This window comes from Eschrichtius robustus, chromosome 5 (assembly GCF_028021215.1).
Source record: "Eschrichtius robustus isolate mEscRob2 chromosome 5, mEscRob2.pri, whole genome shotgun sequence".
In the NCBI taxonomy this organism is placed as follows: domain Eukaryota; kingdom Metazoa; phylum Chordata; class Mammalia; order Artiodactyla; family Eschrichtiidae; genus Eschrichtius; species Eschrichtius robustus.
In genome coordinates, this window is record NC_090828.1 from 145472724 (window position 1) to 145495115 (window position 22392).

General features: G+C 45.1%; 1 protein-coding gene across 1 annotated transcript in view; it reads right to left on the reverse strand.

Moving 5' to 3' along the window:
• Positions 1-80: 80 nt before the first annotated feature.
• The window catches only part of LOC137764662 (basic salivary proline-rich protein 4-like), a 55366-nt gene continuing 33054 nt past the window's right edge, over positions 81-22392 (reverse strand). Inside the window, exon 3 of the mRNA XM_068543700.1 lies at positions 81-378. Within this exon, the coding sequence (XP_068399801.1) occupies positions 81-378 (298 nt within the window). The remainder of the gene's footprint in view (positions 379-22392) is intronic.

Here is a 22392-nt window from a genome sequence, read left to right on the forward strand (position 1 = left end):
GGGGCGGGCGGAACTGCTGCCCCCGGGCGGCTGGTCGGGCCGGGCCCCTCCCCGCGCGCCGCGGCTTGGTTTGCGCTGAGTCAGCGGGGCCGCCGGAGGAGCCCCCGGGGAGGGGGTGGGGGGGCCAGGACCCGGCCCGAAGGGGAGGCTCGGGCCCTGGGGGAGGGCTGACCCGGCCGACTTGCAGGCCCGGAGTCGCTCCCCGGTCTCAGGGCACGGCTGTGCCCGCGGCGCCGATTCCTCGAGGGCCCGGGGCCGAGGAGCCGGGTCCGCCCGAGCGTCCGGGGGAGGCGGCGGCGTCCAGGCGGCAGGCGCGCGCCCGGGCTCTGCAGCTCCACCACCTTGGGCCGTTGTGATCCTGGGCTCTTGTTTCCGTCTCTGAGCCACGGGCGGTAAATGAGATGATACCTGTGAAAGGGCGGGGTCTTGCGAGGCCTCGGTAAGTGTGAACGGAGTGTCTCCCCCGGGGAAGTCTTTCCTGCGTCCCTTTCCTCTCCCCCAAAGGGGGCCGTACAGCCCTGCTTGCCTCCTCGCCTCCCCAGGGACCATCCAGAAGGCAAATAGGACAGAACAAAAGTCATTGTTCTTCCTGGACTTTTGATGGGGCTTGAGTTCTCAAGGGGGCAGCGCACAACGTCGCCACCCCAAGAAGGGTAAATCCCAGCTGAGACCCTCCCAGCCCTTCTCAGCTGTTGATAAACAGGGAGGGGGTTGCCGCTTAGGTGAAGCAAGGTCCCCTTTCTCCGTCGCGAAGCAGGGTGAGGGAAGTTACTTGGCCCCTTCAGGCAGGCAGCTCCCCGGTGACTTTGCCCGGGGACGTTCTCAACTGGCACCTAACGCTCCCGCCCCCCCCCCCCACCCCCCGCCCCATCCCGGGCATCTCCCTGTCAGAGGTTCATCTGATTCTGTCGCTTCCGCAGAAACCGTGTCAGGTCCGGTAACCTAGCGCCCACCTTGTTCCGTGTGTGGTCAGGCCTGTTTGGGGGTCTGCTGCCTGTTACGCTTTCTTGGTAAGAATAGAAAGTCTTGAATCGGTGGAATTTAGAGCGACATGTCAGCAAGATTGCTGGAGAAGCAGAAATGACTTAGGAATGATAATGAGGAAGTGATGGTCCGCTTCCAGTTATTTTATGAGCGTAAGAAAGCCGGGGGACTTCCCTTGGCGGTCCAGTGGTTAAGACTCCGCACTTGCACTGCAGGCGGCGCGGTTAGGGTTCACCTGGGCCGGCCCTTCATTTGCACCGTAGGTTCCCGGGCTCCCCCAGGTCCCTCCGTGGTGCCGGGGCTGAGCAGAGTGGGTGTGGCAGAGTGAGAGACAGACGCTCCACTCAGCAGGAGTGACTGTTGTGAGGGGCAGGGGGTTCCCAGTGCCAGGGGGACTCTGGCAGGGGCAGAGGTGGGGGGGAGGGGAATGCCAGGGTGGGACCTTCAGGGGCTAAAACCAGGAACAGCCTGGGGGTGAGCGGTGGGACAGCACAGAACCCACCCTCTTGCTTGACTGTCTCTGCCTTTTCTCCTCCACCTGTCCTGCTTCTAGGCCTGGCCAGTGTTGGGGAAAGAGGAATTGCGTAAAGAAAGGGAGGACGTGGCCCCCACTCAGCCCTCTGACCACTGCTGTCTGATGAGAAAGACCCAGGCACTGATCTTAGAAAGTTCCAAGGCAAGGGCACAGGTACCGATGAATGAATCAACAAACTCAGTGAGTACCCTCCCACCTCCGCGCCTTTGTACTTGCCGCTTCCTCTGCCTGAGGTGCACTTCTTCAAGATATTCACGGCCAAGACTCACCGCCTCACTCCCCCAAGGAGGTGGGAGAGAAGCCTGCAGTGACCACCGCACCTGAAACAAAGGTCCTCCGTTCTCTTCTCCCTCCCTCCATCACCACACGCCCGCCCCCTCTCTCTCCGCAGTGTGAAATCCAAGAGGCCAGGGACTTTGCCAGGCACGATAGTAGGTGCTCAATAAATATTCATTGAATATATGAATGAGTTAATTGTACACCTACTGTGTACCCGCTGTCCTGGCTAATGAGGGACGACAAAGGAGAAGAAGACAAAGTCCCCGTCAGGGGTAAGATGCTTGGGTTTTAGGGTCAAAATCTGCCTCCCCTTCATTTCTGCTCCCCCCCTCCCCCCAGCCTCCCCAGTTCAGGCCCACATCCTCCTTCTCTCTATTCCCTTGCACCCCTGGTCCGCGCCATCCTCTCCCCAGTTCTAGGCCCCGTCACCTCTAACGTGGAGGCCTGCGTAAGAGCCTCCTGCTGGGCCTCCCTGCCTCCACTCTCAGCCTCTGTCCTGCAGTTTCCCATCCCCTCTCTCTGCAGGCCCACCCCTCTGCCCTCAGCTCCAGCTGCACGTGCCCGCTTGTGCCCTGGGCGGGAAGCTCTGTCCAGTCTCAGGGCTGCTGTGTTCACGGTTCCCTCTGTGTGACAGGCCTTCCCTGGGGGTCTGCTGGGCAGGCTGTCACCTCTTCAAGGGCCTCCCTTGAGTTCGCCAGCCAGGGTAGCACCCCACACACACTTGACCCTGTTACCTTCGTGTTTTCTTTCTTTCTTTTTTTTTTTTGTATATATTGTCTCATTCATTCTTTTTTTCTGTTTCTTTTTTAAATTTATTGAAATGTAGTTGATTCACAATGTTGTGGGCCTTCGTATTTTCTTGATCATTAGCTGAACTTCTCTATTTGTCCGTTTCCCTCTCTAAAGTGCAGTACACAGCTGAGTGCTAGGCCTGTCTCTCTTTCACCCCACATGCCCAGTTCTAAGAGCAGGGACTGGTCCATACGGCTTGCTGATTGATGCATTCTGGGCGAATCACTTCCCCTCCGTGAGCCTTGGTTTTCTGTCAACAGGGGAGACGCATCCTTCGGGTGTTGCGAGGGTCACGGGGGCAGTGAGTGTGTCAACTGCTTGGTGCAGGGTGGGCACTGACCCCTGACCCCAGAGAAGCTTAGCTGAGGCAGGCTCCACTCTACCATTAGGGAGACCCCTGCCCCGGGTTTCTCTCCTTTGAGCCGTTGGGGTGTGGGGTCTCTGAGGTGAGCTGGGGCGGACACATGGGGAGACCCAGAGGCAATAACGGGGAGTCTGCTAGGAGCTGCCGAGTTCGCTGGGCAGTTTCAAAGCTGATGACTAACTCTGCCCGCCCGAGGCCTGGACTTCTGGTCCCTCCGTGTTGTGGACCAGCCCACTTGCCTCTCCCTGTCCCCTTCCCGTCCCCTCCCCACCTTCTCCCCACCGCCCTGCCTTCACCCACTGGGTCTTTCTCTTCTCCCAGCCCCCTCCTCAAGGTTTCCTGATTCCAGGCCAGTTCCATCCCCTCCACGCCAGACCTCCCCCTGCCCTTTGCCTCCTCTGCCTCAAGCTCTAGCCCTGCATTCCAACCTCCTGTTTAGGCATCATAGTGGCCCAGGGGCTTCCCCGCCTGCCCTGGGGCTTGGCTTTACAGCGCTTCCCTCTGGGCCAGGCGGGTAGCAGGTGTGATGTTTATGCTGCGGGTGAGGCTGTGAGCCTCGGAGGGCCCCAGGGCACCAGTTCCCCACGGGGGCAAGGGCAGTGGGGAAGGGGACTGACCGGCTGAAGGGAGGAACGAGTGCAGCAGGATGCAGGCATCTTTCCTGAACGCCCCCATATATCAGAACTTCCCCCCACGTTGTCTGAAGAGGATGGGGAGGGATGTAGGTGGGCTCAGAGGGTGGCCTTTCTGTAGGGTCTCCCTTTCTACAGGCCAGTCCGTCCTTGAGATGGGGGCCCCTCCAGGGCACCAGGACCTGCAGATTTCCAGGCAGAGTTGGGGAGACTTCTAGCACCTTCTTTGCAGGCGTGGACCCTGGACTTGTCAGCGCACTCTGAGATACCGCGTCTCTAGGGGATGGTCCCCCTAACCAGGCACACACCAGGGCAGTTGTATAGAGCAGACTGCCAGCACGTCCCTTCCCAAAATGGGCCGGTGCTCTTCCCTGATCAGGGCACCCCACCTGCCGGATCAAAGGGTCCAGGAAGCAAAATTAGACACCAGGAATTGGTGGTGAGCACGGAATGATGACAAGAGAAGTTAAAAGCTTTAGGCAGGGCTTTGCCTAGGCTCTGGGGAAGCCCAGGAAATACCCCACCACCCCGTTTATTAGCTTTGACGTTTACAAGGAAGGCATGCTGTCACAGGGTCCAGAGGAGTGATAAGGGAGGGAAGGATGGTCCCCCACGGGGAGTAGAGGGGTGGGCTGTGGGGAGCCTCCGGGCCTTGAACCAGCAGGGTCTGGGAGTCTGGCCACTTAACCACCCCAGTCTGTAGATGTGTTAAAAGCAAAAAAGTGTCGTCAATTCAAAAACTGGGAGGTTTGGAACTTCCCTGGCGGTCCAGTGGTTAAGACTCTACGCTTCCACTGCAGGGGCCACAGGTTCAATCCGTGGTTGGGGAATTAAGATCCCGCATGCCTCACAGGGCGGCCAAAAAATTAAAATAAAATAAATTGGGAGGTTTTACACTAAATTCTGGATTTATTGGCTTCTCTTGAAAATGAGACAGTTTGGACCCCGAGGGTCCCTTTTCTGCATGGGAGCAGTGGCCACTTTGGGTGACTGTCCTTTGCATGGGCTGTGCTCTGGGGGGCCCCCAGTCTTACCGCCCCCCCCGTTCTGTTCACTCTTCTGTGTTGCCTGCCTGGCCCTCGTAGGATTTCCCTTTATAAGCCCAGCTTTGTGTTGTGCTGGTAAATAACCCAGCCATGCTTTCAGGGTCTGTTTCCACGCTACCACCACCGCCTTCCTGGCTGGCCCCAGTTTTTGTTCCCTGTAACTCTGCCCCCCCGCTCCCCAGACCAGTCTCTCCTGCCCAGATTCCAGACCCTCCTGCTGCAGCCCTCACCCCGATGGCAATGGTCTCCCCCTTCTGGGTTCAGGTTCCCGAAGGAGAATCAGTCTCCTTAGTCCAGGAAAACGAGGCTGCTGGGTGTAAAGGCAAGCAGACGGTCTGAGCACTGGTGACTCTGGGGCTAGGGGTCCATCCTGGTCCAGAAAAGCTGTAACCAAGGGCTGGGGGCAGGCAGCCTCCTGGGCGGCAGGGGCTCTGGGCGAGAGAGCAATGAGGCAGGGGCCGTACATTCGACAGAGAGCCCCTCCCTGGAGTCATTGTGGCTCCCGCCATGAGCCCCCGCCCCTGGAGTGCGCCGGGGGTGCACTGACCAGCCAGGCCTCTCGGACCCTGCTCCTTGCCAGCCTCCAAGCCGACCACCTCCTTTTCATCTGGTATCACCTTGTCGATGGTGAGGGGACCCTTCCTCCTCTCTTCCAACTTTGCCCTGGATGATATTTTGTCTCTGACCTTATGAATTGATTTTTTTAAATACATTTCAAGAATTCTAAATGCGACATTCTCCAGCTCCTATGTATTTTCTGGATATTTATGTGATTCTCAAACTTTTCCAGTAAATGACCCCCCCGTCTTTTGTTTTGCTGGACCCCAGTTCCGAGCCTAGCCAACCATTCTCAGATCACAGCACGCGGGCATCCTTGCATCCAGATCCTCCTGGAGTTTATTTTCCGTTTTTCATTCCCCCAATGGTACCGCCTCTAATGTGTTTGATGTATATCCTTAACCATTGTGTATCCTTGTATGTGTGTGTGTGTGTGTGTGTGTGTGTGTGATTTTTGCTTTCCTAAGTGGCATTCTGCTATAAATCTTGTTCTGTTTCCTACTATTCTTACCCAACAGCATGATTTGAGGCCACCCCTGTTGGTATATGTGTAAATCTAATTCAGTGTTTTACACATGATAAGTTGGGTCCCAGTAGCGGCTGGTGAGATCAATTTGGCAGGGGCATAATCACCACTTATAATAAACGAATACAATGTAATAGGCAATATCAGAGTGCCTCAAACATAATTAGGGTAAATGTTGTTTCATGAATTTTTTTTCAAAAAGAGATAGATACAGGTTGCAAAGTAAAAAGTATTTCTTAGGTGGGTCCCAGTAAGGAAAGTTTGAATGGTCTGGTTCATTGCTTCTTATTGCTTTATTTTTTTTTAATTAAAAAAAATTTATTTATTTATTTTTAACTTTTGGCTGCGTTGGGTCTTCCTTGCTGCACGCGGACTTTCTCTTAGTTGTGGCGAGCGGGGGTTGCTCTTCGTTGCGGTGCACGGGCTTCTTATTTCTCATTGCGGTGGCTTCTCTTGTTGCGGAGCACGGGTTCTAGGTGCTTGGGCTTCAGTAGCTGTGGCTCGCGGGCTCAGTAGTTGTGGCTCGCAGGCTCTAGAGCGCAGGCTCAGTAGTTGTGGTGCACTGGCTTAGTTGCAGCTGAGGTTGAAAACCTCTATCCTAAAGGCTTTCTGCTTTCCTTAGTTCCTCACCCTACCTTCTTCTCTTCTGGGTTCACAGAAGATATTTTGACCTTGGAGGTTTGTTGGTTGGCTTGTGACTGCTCATAGAGCAGTGCAGGTTCCGAAGTGGAGGGTGAGGGCAGCTCCTTGTGTAGGTAACTGTTGTGAGTCAAAGACGTCTCTGCGTGTGTGTACATGTGGACCTGCACAGCCGCAGCTGCCCAGAGGCAGACGCTGTCCTTGCTTGTGCAAAGGGCATTTACTTGACAGTTTCGCGTCTCAAACACAAGTGAGAACCAAGAAATAAGCCCTCAGTAGACCTGAAGCTAAACATAATATTGTCAATCAATTTCAGCTAAAAAAAGGATGAAGCCCTCCAAAACTCCTCAACAGCCAAACAGAGTCAAGTCATTATCTACTTTTTTTTTTTTTTTTGGCTGCACCACGCGGCTTGTGAGATCTTATTTCCCAGATCAGGGATGGAACCCAGGCCCTTAGCAGTGAAAGCACGGAGTCCTAACCACTGGACCGTCAGGGCATTCCCAAGTTAAGCCATTATTGAATTAACTAATTACACTGATTGATGTTCTCCTGACCTCAGGTCAATAGGAAAAGTTTGCTCACTCTTGCTTAAGAAGATGGGGAGCCCACAAAGCACTGAATTCTACCCATTACTGATGGAGTGTCTGTGCCTCAAGGGGCAGCTGCAAGTGTCTGGAAGACTGATTTATGTGCAGTCAGATGATTTAATGTATGGGTTTGTGTTGGGGGCATAATAATATAATACTATTTGTCAAGTGCTTGTTATGTACTAGATCATGTGCCGAGTATGCTAGAATGTACTATTTCACTTATTCCTCACATCAGTCTTTTTTTTCTCACATCAGTCTTTTGAGGCAGGTACTATCACGATCTTCGGTTTCGAGGGAGAAACGGAAGCACAGAGAAGTCAAGCAATTGGCCCAGGCACACACACAGTAATGGTAGGTTGGGGTTTAAATCCAGGCCTCTCTGCAGGGTCAGCCCTGAACCTTGGCAGGACACGCACAACCTTGACTCACTGATCGTATCCTGGGCACTTTGTAAAGGCGTTTTAAAGAGTTTCACAAGGGACTTCCCTAGCAGTCCAGTGGTTAAGACTCCACGCTTCCACTGCAGGGGACGTGGGTTCGATCCCTGGTCAGGGAACTAAGATCCCACATGCTGGGTGGTGCGGCCAAAAAAAAAAAAAAAAGTCTCACAAATCTACTGCGGGTATTTTCTAGAGACTTTGCAGAATGCCCAGCTGCTGAGACGGTGAGCATGGAACCAGGAAATGCCTCTCTCTGGGGAAAATGTAAGCCGGGTCTGGACCGGGCAGGAGAATGACGAATCTGGGGCTATCAGCCTGCCCGCCGCATTGCCCAGGGCAGGCTGGCCGGGCTGGGCGGTGCTGCAGACAAGGGAGCCCACCTTCTGTCGCTCTTCCCTTCCTGGCCACTCACCCCAGGTTGCCACCAACAGAACTGTCCCAAACGGGATACATATGGCTTCCCAAGTCGTGTCTATGGGCAGGACCCCACAAGATCCCAGCAAATCACTATGCCTCCCTCTGCTGGCCTCTGCTTGGCATTACAGTCAAAGAACCCACGTTTAAGTCCTGCACCAAAGGCTGGCACCCCGCTGCCTCTCCTCAGCTCTGCCCAGTTCTCCCGGGTCGGGGAAACTGATCCTCTCCCACCGTCCCTGCCACTCCATCCCACTGGAGCCACGATTTCAGAATCCCACGCCCTGGCCATGGCAACAGGTGCATGGCCCAGGGCAGCAACAGCGATGGGTCCCAGGGGTGGGAACATAACCCAGACAGGGCAGTCCCGGGCTTCATATGTGTACACTGCGCATGTCCCCTTCCTCTGGGTTCCCCCAGGCGGGGCTGTCAGCCTGGGCTGTGCGTGGCCTCAGCCCTCCTCCTGGCGTAAGGCCGCCCAACCACGGCATGGGGGGACCAGGCTGATGCCCAGAGAACCCCGAGCGAGAGAACCAGAGCATCACAGCGCCTGGGCCCAGTCTCAGAGGGCCACCCACCGCTGTGGCATGCGGGCTCAGCAGTTGTGGGATCTTCCCGGACCAGGGCTCGAACCCGTGTACCCTGCATTGGCAGGCGGATTCTTAACCACTGTGCTACCAGAGGAGCCCCCAGTTCAGAATTTTCTATAATTTTACTTCCCTGGCTTTAAAGGAACACAAATTATCTAAAATATATTTAAAATATACTTCTTAACTTACCTTGTTTCCAGATTAAGATATTGCCATGCTTGACGGTTTCTCTTAACACAGTGACCATCTTAGATATTCGTAAATATTAGGTCATTGAAACGTCTTTGGCAGATTTCCAATGTGACTAGAAGTGTTAAATAATAATAGCCAGCCCACTACCAAATTTTTTATAAAGATATAATGAAAATATTGTGACTCACTTTTAGAAGATCCACATACAGCTGTGATTTTTAAAATACCAGCCATTGCATACTACTTAAGACAATTTAAGACGAAATATATTAAAACTTAAAACTTTAGCATATTTAAGAGCCAAGACAATGGGTGCTTTTTGTAGATACTTTCATTGCAAATAAACTTTCTCCTAGTAAATTCAAAATCTCAAGGCTTTAGATTAATTTTGTATATTTCAATGGTAAATTAGGATATCTATAATCTTATTTTTTATCATAAGCTCCTTTCCCATAAGAATTGATATTTTTGGGACTTCCCTGGCGGTCCAGTGGTTAAGACTCTGTGCTGCCACTGCACGGGGTGCAGGTTCCATCCCTGGTCGGGGAACTAGGATCCCGCATGCTGTGTAGCGTAGCCAAAAGATTAAAAAAAAAGAATCGATACTTTTATTTGTAGATTCTTCATTCCCCATTTCTTTACTTTTCCTTTTTGTTTAATTTTTATGTCAGAAAGTGTATGCCTATCTCTTGTTAAAGCTTTTCATTTTTCTAACATATTTCAAAGGTGTTTTCTCTCATTGTAAACAAGGGGAAAGGCCTTCTAACAAGCATGCATTTTATATAGAGTCAGGATTTTTCTCTTATCAATTTCCACTTGGTTCACAGTATCATCCCATCATGAATCCTGCATAAATATTTGTAATATATTTATACCAAGATGCTTCTGATTTCACCACGTTGCATTTCCTAATAGGATTTTATTTTAAATATTAATATAATCATATAGTATTTGACTTTGTTTTGTATCATACACTAATATATGCTTTAAATAAGTGGACACATATATTAACATTTGCTCAATGTCATTAATTTGCCTGGGATGGTAGCTGATTGCATTTGATCTTGATGCCCATTGGGCATTCTTATCAGTGTTTAAGTGCTTTTTAGAACAGATGTGAAAATATCTAATCTACTCACTGAATTTGCAAAACATGTTTGTAAATTGTACAATATTTTGGGAGTTCCCTAGCAATCCAGTGGTTAGGACTCCACGCTTTCACTGCTGGCCCGGATTCAGTCCATGGTTGGGGAACTAAGATTCCACAAGCTGCGGGGGCTTCCAAAAAAAAAAGAAATTGTACAATATTTTAAAGGTTATCATGATTTAATTTATAGGAGCAGAAATTTTGTCTCTTAAGATTATGAGCTGAACACGTTTGCCATAATCATATACAGTTGAGGAATAATGGCTTCTACCACTTTTACAACTGCCAGAGTCACTCATGTAAAATATTTGTGATGATGAGCATTTCTAAGCCAACATTATCTTTTTCCAATTTACTAATAATTTCCTAAGTTACAGCATATCAGTTTTTTCTTTTATTTCAATACAATCAATACATCTTTCTTCTGTGGTGATGGAAGTGTTCTTTTTTTTTTTAATTGAAGTATAGTTGATTTACAATGTTGTGTTAGTTTCTGCTGTACAGCAAAGTGACTCAGTTATACATATATAGACGTTCTTTTTATATTCTTTTCCATGATGGTTTATTACAGGATATTGAATATAGTTCCCTGTGCTCTGCAGTAGGACCTTGTTGTTTATCCATTCTCTATAGAATAGTTTGCATCTGCTAACCCCAAACTCCCAGTCCATCCCTCCTCCACCCTCCTCTCCCTTTGGCAGCCACAAGTCTGTTCTCTGTGTCTGTGAGTCTGTTTCTGTGTCGTAGATAAATTCATTTGTGTTGTATTTTAGATTCCACATATAAGTGATATTGTATTTGTTTTTCTGTTTCTGACTTACTTCACTTAGTATGATAATCTCTAGATCCATCCATGTTGCTACAAATTGCATTCTTTCATTCTTTTTAATGGCTGAGTAATATTCCATCGTATATATGTACCACATCTTCTTTATCCATTCATCTGTCAATGGACACTTAGGTGGTTTCCACATCTTGGCTATTGTGAATAGTGCTGCTGTGAATAGGGGTACATATATCTTTTTGAATTATAGTTTTGTCTGGATTTATGCTCAGAAGTGGGATTGCAGGATCATATGGCAACTCTATTTTCAGTTTTTTGAGAAAGATGGAAGTGTTCTTAAGATGAACATACCTTATCAGGTGACGTGTTTGTTTAACATAGGCCACTTCTTTTTTTAAAAAATTAATTAATTATTTATTTATTTTTCGCTGTGTTGGGTCTTCGTTTTTGTGCGAGGGCTTTTCTTTCTAGTTGCGGCAAGCGGGGGCCACTCTTAATCGCGGTGCACGGGCCTCTCACTATCGCGGCCTCTCTTGTTGTGGAGCACAGGCTCCAGACACGCAGGCTCAGTAGTTGTGGCTCACGGGCCCGGTTGCTCCGCGGCATGTGGGATCTTCCCAGACCAGGGCTTGAACCTGTGTCCCCTGCATTGGCAGGCAGAGTCTCAACCACTGCGCCACCAAGGAAGCCTGGGCCACTTCTTTTGTACAATCAAAGCAAGGAAAAGTGTTTGCTTTTTATATTTACAACTCTATTTAATATCAAACCTGATTTCTTAGAAGCACTATGTGTTTCTTTTGAATTGTGGTGCACATATAGGAACAGATCACTCTTTATCTTGACATACATTGCTAACTATATGGATGGACATTATAATAACATGTAATTCTTCTTTTTTTTTTAAATAAATTTATTTGTTTACTTAGTTTTGGCTGCGTTGGGTCGTCATTGCTGCGCGCGGGCTTTCTCTAGTTGAGGCGAGCAGGGGCTACTCTTTGTTGTGGTGCGTGGACTTCTCATTGCGGTGGCTTCTCTTGTTGCAGAGCGCGGGCTGTAGGTGCGCAGGCTTCAGTAGTTGTGGCACGCGGACCCAGAAGTTGTGGCGCATGGGCTTAGCTGTTCCACGTCGTGTGGGATCTTCCCTGACCGGGGCTCGAACCCGTGTCCCCTGCGTTGGCAGGCAGATTCTTAACCACTGCGCCGTCAGGAAAGTCCAACATGTAATTCTTTACCACTGGACCATGGTGGTCCAGTGGTAAAGAATCTGCCTTACAATGCAGGGGATACAGGTTCGAGCCCTGGTCAGGGAGCTAAGATCCCACGTGCTGCGGGGCAACTAAGCCCTTGTGCCACAACTACTGAGCTTGCGCCCCTCAACTAGAGAGCCTGCGTGCCGCAAACTACAGAGTCCATGCGCCCTGGAGACTGTGTGCCACAAGTAGAGAGAGAAAACCCCACACCGCAACTAGAGAGAAGCCCGTGTACTGCAACGAAGGGCCCGCATGCCTCAGCGAAGATCCCGTGTGCTGCAACTGAGACCCAACGCAGCCAAAAAATACATAAAGAATAAGTCTTAAAAAACAAGAATGGAAATATTCCAGGGTTTGAGCTTCCAGTAATTCCATCTGATCTTCTAAGAGCAGCATCTGAAATCACTTGCAAGATAATTTGCCATTGTTGGTCCTCTGATTTTGTCACTTTCTCCTGTCACCTAGGAACTGATGAGTTTGAATATTTTTTAAACACTTTGGATTAGAAAAAATCACGATGATAAGTTGAATCTTTGTGGTCACTACTTTTCTCATTATTCTAAACTGGTATTTGAGTTGACACATAGTTGATTTTGTGCTATTAGTCCTGAAATGTAAACATGGAAACAAAATTAAAACAAGCCAGTCACAATGAATCATTAATCATTTTATTTTTATTTTATAAACTGACCTGTTGAATATGTTCAGCCATGAAGTGAAATACACTCATGTCAGTCTGAATCCTGACCTACATCTATGGTGACAGGCTTTTTAGAGAGTGAACCCAGGACACAGCCACTCCAGTAAAACAACAACAACCAAGAATACTTCTAAATAACATAGTGTATAATAAATTATTATCCACATGTGCATTAATAATTTAATATAAAATGTGCCATATGGGTGCTATAGGAAATTATGTGTTATCCTGGGTTATTTACTTTACTGTGTCATGAATCCAATTAAAAAAATAAAACTAGGGCTTCCCTGGTGGCGCAGTGGTTGAGAATCTGCCTGCTAATGCAGGGGACACGGGTTCAAGCCCTGGTCTGGGAAGATCCCACATGCCGCGGAGCAACTAGGCCCGTGCGCCACAACTACTGAGCCTGCGCGTCTGGAGCCTGTGCTCCGCAACAAGAGAGGCCGCGATAGTGAGAGGCCCGTGCACCGCGATGAAGAGTGGCCCCCACTTGCCACAACTAGAGAAAGCCCTCGCACAGAAGCAAAGACCCAACACAGCCCAAAAAATAAAAAATAAAATAAAATAAATAGATAAATAAATAAAACTATAAAACTAGGTGACAGTGGAAAATTATAGTAATTACTAGTAGGACAATAGATAAAGTGTTAGAAAAATGTAAAAATTTGATGTATTGATTAATATATTTTAATTTAAAATACTTTCAGATTTATAAAAATTTTGTGGGACGTCCCTTGTGGTCCAGTAGGTAAGACTTCGCGCTCCCAGTGCAGGGGGCACGAGTTCAATCTCTGGTCAGGGAACTAGATCCCGCATGCCGCAACTAAGAGTCCACATGCTGCAACTAAGAAGTCCACATGCTGCAACTAAGAAGCCCAAATGCCACAACTAAGAAGTTTGCATGCCACAACTAAAAAAAGATCCCGAGTGCTGCAATGAAGATTCTGCGTGCTGTAAATAAGACCCTGTGCAGTCAAAAAAAGAAAGAAAGAAAGAATGAAAATTTTTTCAAAGAGAGTGCAGGATTCCACAAGTAGCCCTGCCCAAGTTTCCTATTTTAATACCATCTCCAATAATTAGGGTACACGGTCATAATTAATGAACCAATGTTGATATGCGACTATTAACTACAGTCCACTCTTTTTTCAAAGTTCTTAGTTTTACCTTCTTCTTCTCTAGGATCTCATCTAGGATAGCTCACTGTGTTTAGTGGTCATGTCTCCAGTGTTAGAGTCTCTGAGACATCCCTTGTTTTTGATGACATAGACCATTTTCAAGGGTGCTTGCCAGGAATTTTGTAGCATGAATTTTACATGGTGTCTCCCTCGTGATTAGCCTGGGGCTTTGTGTTTTTGGAGGGGAAAACCACAGAGGGTAAAAGTAATTCACAACAGTCCATATACAGGGCAAAAGCTCTGAGGGTGGCTTATTCCTTTCTTTAAAAAAATTTTAAATTTTTATTTATTATTTTGGCTGTGTTGGGTCTTTGTTGCTGTGTGTGGGCTTTCTCTAGTTGTGGCGAGCAGGGGCTATTCCTCGTTGCGGTGTGCGGGCTTCTCATTATGGTGGCTTCTCGTTGCAGAGCACAGGCTCTAGGCGCACGGGCTTCAGTAGTTGTGGCATGCGGGCTCAGTAGTTGTGGCTCACAGGCTCAGTAGTTGTGGCTCGTGGGCTCTAGAGCGCAGACTCGGTAGTTGTGGTGCACGGGCTCAGTTGCTCCGTGGCATGTGGGATCTTCCCGGACCAGGGCTTGAACCCATGTCCCCTGCATTGGCAGGCGAATTCTTCACCACTGCACCACCAGGGAAGTCCCTGTGGCTTTTTACTGTTGATGTGACCCTGGTCCCCTGGCTGAAGGAGGGCTTGTCAGGTTCCTCCACTATAACGTTCCTCTTTCCCCCAGTCCATTCTGTCTGTACCTTTTGGAAGGATGTCACTACGCACAGCTCATGTTTAAGGAGTGGGAAGCTGTGCTCCACATCCCTGACAGTTATAACATTTATATTAACTTTTGGGGTTTATGCCTGAAAGATTCCCACGCTCCCATATTATCTATTTATTTTTTCCAGGAAAATAGCTGTAAAATTGACTGCGAGTTTACGAAACGACGCTCCACCTTAGTAATGATCAGAGGGACGCTGGATGCAGCCGTCTGTGCCTTGAATAGTGTCTGGCACGTAGTCTGTGCTCCGTAAATATTTGTCAATGAGTAAGACTTAAAAGCTGTGAGGGAGGACATGCAGAGTGTCACCGGTGGCAAAGAGATTGCAAGCAGAGTGAAGAGCAAGGGGACATGCCACAAGGAAGGGACGTGCCTGGCTTTTTTGAGGACCGTCAGGAATGCTGTGTGTTTGAAGTTAAGTGAGCGAGGGAGAGAGTCCTGGGGGTTGTGAACAGGCTTGTCAGCCGTTGAAAGGACTTTGGCTTCTACTCTGGGTGAAATGCCAGGGAAGGGTTTTAAGCAGAGGAGGGACGTCATCTGACTTACTCTGGCTGCTGTCCCACAGATGGTCTGAAGGGGCAAAAGGAGAATCAGGGGGCCGATTAGGAGACTGCCGTAGTGACCCAGGTGGGAGCTCAGGCAGGTTGTTAGCCGTGGAGGTGGGGACAAGGGGGCAGGTTTTAGGTGTGTCTTTGCAGGTTCAATAAGGGCCAGCCCCACAGGTGTGACACTTTTGCTGTCACACTGGGTCCTTTGCCCAGAAAAGCCTGTGCTTGTTTTCATGCTCTGCTGTCACCATCTTGAAATATTTTTTCCGGCTTTATTGAGATACAATTGACATAACACTTTGTCAGCTTAAAGTGTACAACATAGTTATTTGATAAACCTGTATATTGTGAAACAATGACCATAGGTTATTTAACTATTTATTTTTTGTGTGATGAGAACATTTGAGATCTACGTTCTTAGCACCTTTCAAGAATATAATGGTTTTGTTAACTATAGTCACCATGATGTACGTTGGATTTCCCAAAACTTGTTCATCTTATAACTGGAAGTTTATACTCTCTGACCACCATCTCCTCATTTTCCCCACTTCCCAGGCCCTGGCAACAACCGTTCTATTCGCTGTTTCTCTGAGTTTGGCTCTTTTAGAATACACATACATAAAAGGTTATACAGTTCTACTTTTAATTTTTTAATTTTTTATTTATTTCTTTATTATAAATGTATTTATTTATTTATTTATTTTTGGCTGCGTTGGGTCTTCGTTGCTGCGCGCGGGTTTTCTCTGGTTGTGGCGAGCAGGGGCTACTCTTTGTTGCGGTTCACGGGCTTCTCATTGTAGTGGCTTCTCTTGTTGCGGAGCACGGGCTCTAGGCGCGTGGGCTTCAGTAGTTGTGGCTCACGGGCTCTAGAGCGCAGGCTCAGTAGTTGTGGCACACGGGCTTAGTTGCTCCGCGGCATGTGGGATCTTCCCGGACCAGGGCTCGAACCCATGTCCCCTGCATTAGCAGGCAGATTCTCAACCACTGCGCCACCAGGGAAGCCCCCAACAAACGCTTCTTCATTTCCCTCTGCTCCAAGCCTCTGTCAACTAACATTCCACTTTTTCTTTATCAGAGTTCTCACCTAAAGAAAGTCATATACTGTCCGTTCCTTTGTGACTATTGTATATCACAAAATAATACTGTCTTCTAGATTTATTCACTTTGCATCATGTGACAAGATCCATTACTTTTTCAAAGCTGAATAATAATCCATTGTATGTATATGCTACATTTTAAAATATATTCATGAATATTGGGCTGTTTCATCTATTACTGACTTTTGTGAGTAATGCTACAAAGTAACTGAGTGTGAAAATATCTCTGACAGATGCTCCTTTGAGGTCCTTTATATACATACCCACATGTGGGAGGGCTGGATCATATCATAATTCTATCTTTAATTTTTTGAGAAAATTCCGTATTATTTTTTTGCTGGTTATATTCTTTTATATTTCCTTGAACCATGTATAAGGATTTCAATTCCTCCATATCATTGTCAACATTTTCTATATACTATATGTATGTATATATATATGTAGTAGTCTTCCTAATCAGTATGAGGTGATATCTCATTGTGGTCTCATTTATTTCCCTAATAATTACTTATTTTGAGCAGCTTTCACATTTCTGTTGTTTATTTGTATATTTTATTTGAATTAATGTCTATTAAATCCTCAGCCCATACATTGTGTTACTTGTTTTTTGATGTTGTTTTGTTCTAGGTGTTATTTATATAATCTGGATCTTACCTCCTTATTAGATATATGATTTGCAGAATTTTCTCTCCTTCCGCAGGTTGCCTTTCCACCCCATTGATTGTTTCCTCTAATGTGTGCAAGTTTTTACATGTGCTGGAATCCCATTCAGCTGTATTGCTTTTCTTGCCTGAGTTTTCAGTTTCATATCCAAAAAATCATTGCCAAATCCAATGTCATAAAAAATATCCCCTATGTTTTCTCCTAGGAGATTTATAGTTATAGTTTTGTATTTAAATCATCAATCCTTTTATTTTTTAAAAAATTATTTATTTATTTACTTTGGCTGTACTGGGTCTTATGCAGCATGTGGGATCTTTTAGTTGTGGTATGCAGACTTCTTGGTTGCGGCATGCAGGCCTCTTAGTTGAGGCATGTGGGCTTCTTAGTTGAGGCATGAATGTGGGATCTAGTTCCCTGACTAGGGATCGAACCCAGTCCCCTGCATTGCGAGCACGGAGTCTTACCCACTGGCCCACCAGGGAAGTCCCAGTTCAATCCTTTTAGAGTTAACATTTATATGTGGCATTAGGTAAGAGTCCAACATAATTCTTTCACATGTAAACATCCAGTTTTTCCAGAGCCATTTGTTTAAGAGACTACCCATTTCCAATTGTGTGCTCTAGGCACCCTCGTTGAAGATTATTTGACATAAATATGGAACCTTCTATCTGTGCTCTCTCTGCTGATCGATTATTCTTTTTCTGTCTGTATGTTTGCACTATTCTCTTTTGATAACTATAGCTTTGTAGTATATTTAAAATCTGGAAGTGTAATGCTTCCAACTTTCCACTTTCTTTATCAGGTTATTTTTGATATTCAATGTTTTGTAATATTCCACATACATTTTAGAAGGAACTTTTCTATTTTTGTCAAAATTGTCATTGAGATTTTGAAAGCGACTGTTCTGAATCTATAGATCACCTTGGGTAGTATTGACAATTAATATAAGTATTTCCATCTGGGAATATGGAATGTGTGTTTGTTTATTTATATCTTCTCAAGTTACTTCCAGCAGTTTTTACAATCTTTATCATGCAAGCTTTTCACTTCCTTCATTAACTCCTAGTATATTATTCTGTTTGAACCTAGTGTAAATGAAAATATACTCTTAATGTCTTTTTTGGATTATTTTCTGTTAGTGTATAGAAACTCAACTAATTTTTGTTTAATTTTGTATTTTGAAGTTTGCTAAATTTGTTTATGATTTCTGTACTTATTTGCTTTTTAATGTGGCTGCTTTAGGTTTTTCTACATAAGATTTTGTCATCTGTAATCCGAGATTTTTTACTCCTTCCTTTCTGGTTTGGATGCCTTTTTTTCCTTGCGTGATCATTTTGACCAGGAAATTGAATCCAAGTGGTGAGAATGTGCATTCTTACATTTTTCTGGAATATAGAGGAAAAGCTTTCAGTCTTCCACTATTGAATATACTGATAATTGTGGTCTTTTCAGGTATAATCTTCATTATATTCCAGTTGTTTGCTTTAATTTATATTGGGTAACCCTGGTCTCATAGAAGGTGTCCTGATAATTTATCTCCTCTTCACACTTTGGAAATATTTGTTGAGAATTTGTGTTAAATTTTCTTGAAATGTCGTTGAAATTATCTAGTTAATTCATCTGGTTCATAGATTTTTTTTGTTGGGAATTCTTTAAAATTAGTATTTTTGTCTAATTGTAAGTTTATTGTGATTTAAAAAAATTCTTTTATGCTAAATTCTAAGTAGGCTGTATCTTTCTAGAAATTCATGTAATTTTTTTAAGTGTCAAATTTGTTGTTGTATAATTGTTCATAGTAGCCTCCTATAATTACTTTTATTTCTATAGTACCATTTATTATATATATCTCTTCTTTCACTTCTGATTTTACTTGGGTCATTTCTGTTTTACTTAATTTAGGTAACTATTTGTCAAGTATACATAAAATGTAGAGTATTTTCACTGAGATTATTAAGTGGGATAATTTATTTGGTATCTTTCAGCTATATCTTTTCATGACATCCTGGGTTTGATGCCAAAAAAAGCCAGGCATAGATGATTTATTCTGAAAAGTGCTGTTCAGGAAATAAGAAAGCTGTCGCCTTGGAAATTTAAACTTAATGAAAGACTGGGAATGTAAGCAGGCATGTGAAGGACTAAAAGGATGTTATTATGGATATAATCATATTAGGACAATTTCCCATAGGAAAAACATTACTGCCAAAATAAATCAAAGATATAAATCAAATTGGGAAAAACTCCAATTTAAGTCAGTAACTTTGGCAGAAAAATATGTTTTTGTACATAAAGATGTGTATCTTTTTTTATTATTTATTTATTTTTAAAATTTTTATTTATTTTTTGGCTGCGTTGGGTCTTTATTGCTGCACGCGGGCTTTCTCTAGTTGCGGCGAGCGGGGGCTACTCTTCATTGTGGTGCGCAGGCTTCTCATTGCAGTGGCTTCTCTTGTTGCAGAGCATGGGCTCTAGGCGCACAGGTTTCAGTAGTTGCAGCATGCAGGCTCAGTAGTTGTGGTACGCCAGCCCTAGAGCATGCGGGCTTCAGTAGTGGCGGCGCATGGGCTTAGGTGCTCTGCAGCATGTGGGATCTTCCCAGACCAGGGCTTGAACCCATGTCCCCTCCATTGGCAGGTGGATTCTTAACCACTGCACCACCAGGGAAGTACCTATAATTTTTTAAATTATGCACAATCTCTGAACGAAAATTTGGAAAACTTGGAAAGTCATCTAGTCTATACTGCAAATACTCATGTCTGAAAACAATAGATTTAAGAATGAAGAAAAAAAAATCCCAGTATTAATTTGGGAGATCCATTAGCAAGTGTTCTTTATACCTTAACCAACAAATAATTTCTCCCTATTCTAAAACCTGTAATGTTGATAATAATGGGAGGGTCTTTATCCAGCCAACGTTGTTCTATAGGTATCATAGTATAGGTAATACGAAAAAACTTTTCATGTGTAATAAAATGAGTAAGGCCTTAAGCAAGAGCTCTATCTTCAACAATCACAGGAGTATTTATAATGGAGCAAGAAGTTATCCATTCATTGAAATGGGGAATCACTTTGACCAGGACTCAAATCTTATGAAACATCGGGGAATTCAATTTTCAGAGAACCATTCTAAAAGTAACAATGTAGAAATGTTTTTCATCAAAGTTCTAATCTTACTGTGTATTAAGCGTGTTCGTATTGGAGAGAAGACTTCCAAATGCAGTGAGTGCGGTAACGTTCTTCACCAGTCTTCAAGTCTTACTCAGCATCAGAGAATTCATACTAGGGAGGAACGTTAACAAGTGTAATAAACGTGGGAAGGGCGTTCATCGATCATAAAATCTAAGAAGACATAGGGAAATCCATAGTGAAGGGAAATCTTACAAACGTAAAGAATGTGGCAAAGCCTTTAATCAGCGTTCATATCTTAGTCAGCGTTAGTGATCTCGTGCTGGAGAGAAACCTCGCAAATGCAGGGAATCTGCCAAAGCCTTTAACCGGCTCTCAAAACTTTCTAGACATTTTCCTACTAGGGAAAACCATGCAAATGTAGAGAATATGACAAAGCTTTTAACCACAATTGTCACCTTGCTCGACATCGGAGAGTCCACCGTGGAGGGAAACCCTACAAATGTAGTAAGTGATTAAAGATGTTAGTCCTAAATATATACTTTAGAAAACACCTGAGAGTTCATAATGGAAAGAAACTTGAATGATGAAAAAATGTAAGCAATTAATCAAAAATAAAATCTAATTAAATACCAGAATACATAGTAGAAAGCATTCAGTCAATAACCCTTTTTTGGCATTACTTTAAATCAGAATATTGTAGAAAATAATCTAAAGACAAACACTTATAAAATTTATTTGTTGATATTGATCACAGGGTCAAGGGGATGAATGTTTGGACAGGTATAATTGTTATCAATATCTTTATTTATATTGGCTTTGAGATTGTTTGAAAACAATAATTAATATAATCCAACTCTCAAATTACTTTATTGATATCCAAGAAAAGTATAGGTAACCCTTCCATAAGTGGTTATAAAATGAATGTACATCCATGTTCACTAAATAATTAACCTCATGTTCGTAAACCATATAAATCACAATCTCAGATCATTCTATCAGAAGAACAAGAATGCTTCTGAATTTCTGTAATCTGTATTTTGACAGAGAATCATAGGTGGATTGTTAAAGGTTTTTTTAGGCTGTATGTGAACTTAATGTATGTTAATTAATAAAACTGAATGGTTTAAAAATAATATGATAAACTTGTATAATAAATGCAAATTAACTTCTTCCACCTTATTTAAGCATTATTTTAGGTAACAGATGATCACAAAAAAACTATTTGTGAACAGAGTTGGGTGACACCTATAGTAATCCCTTTCCTACTGGCCTTAGCACTCAATTAGTTTGAGATTATATTTTTCATAATTTGTATATTGTATCTTTTCCTCCTGTTTGTAACTGCTGGCACATTATGGTAGTTATATATAGTAAGGTTTATACAAGAGGCTTGTTGAAAGCTTACCTAAACTACTGCCTGATACTGCTTCCTCAGCAATCGTTTTGTGTAGCCAGGCAACCTGCAGGTGCCTTGAACTGACACCAGCCATTCCTGTGAGCACATGCACTAGAAAACAGGCTGCGAACTCACTGCAGACTCTCTTTGCGGTGGCATCTCTTGCGGAGCACGGGCTCTAGGCGCGCGGGCTTCAGTAGTGGCATGTGGGTTCGGTAGTTGTGGCGCATGGGCTTAGTTGCTTCGAGGCATGTGGGATCTTCCCGGACCAGGATTCGAACCCATGTCCCCTGCACTGGCCAGCGGATTCTTGACCATTGCGCCACCAGGGGAGTCCCCCAAATTATATCTACTTTAAATGAGTGACCTTCCGGGGAGGATGACCCACAGGTGGCAAGGGGCAGCCTCACTTCCTCTCAACAGAGCCATGGCCTTGTCATGTGCTCTGGGTTCTATACCAGACATCAGATAGTTGGGGGAAAAGTTCATCAGTCAGAGGCAGTGGGTATTTCTTTTTCAAACAGTTTATTTAGTTTTTAGGCTAGAAGTTCCCGAGATTTTTCATAACCCATGCTGTCTTTTTACCAACCTTGCCTGGAATGGAAAGAGGAATTTTTTCAGTGGTGCTAATTGATACAGTGGATTTGGGTAGCAGTTTATGCTCACTTTTAACATTGGTGTAAGTGAACTATAATCTGTGTCTTTTTCTGTAACCAGTGGTTTGATTTCAGTTATACCAAGAACGGACTACTGCATATGGATATAAAAGATGTATATTTGGTGTGATGTACACAGTGCATAGGTAGATGCTCATAGCTGAAAAAAGTGGCTGAGAAAACTTATGAGGTACCTTTTCTGTTTTCTCTTCTCTCTGGCGTTGTCTACGTGCAGGCACTTTGCACATATAACCCAGTATGGTTGCCCCACCGTCAGGCATCAAACCATGTTCCATGCAACGAGAAGGAGGCTGTGGGAATCTGATAGCACAGAGGGGTTTTGCTGTGAAACCACTTTTTTTTTTATTGATTTAGGGAACATCATCCTCTTTATATCATTGGTCAGAATTCTATCACGTGGCCGCTCTGAGGAAATGCATGTTCTGTAGCACAGGCGGACATGTGAAAAGATATTTGTGAATGGCTGATGTGACCTGAA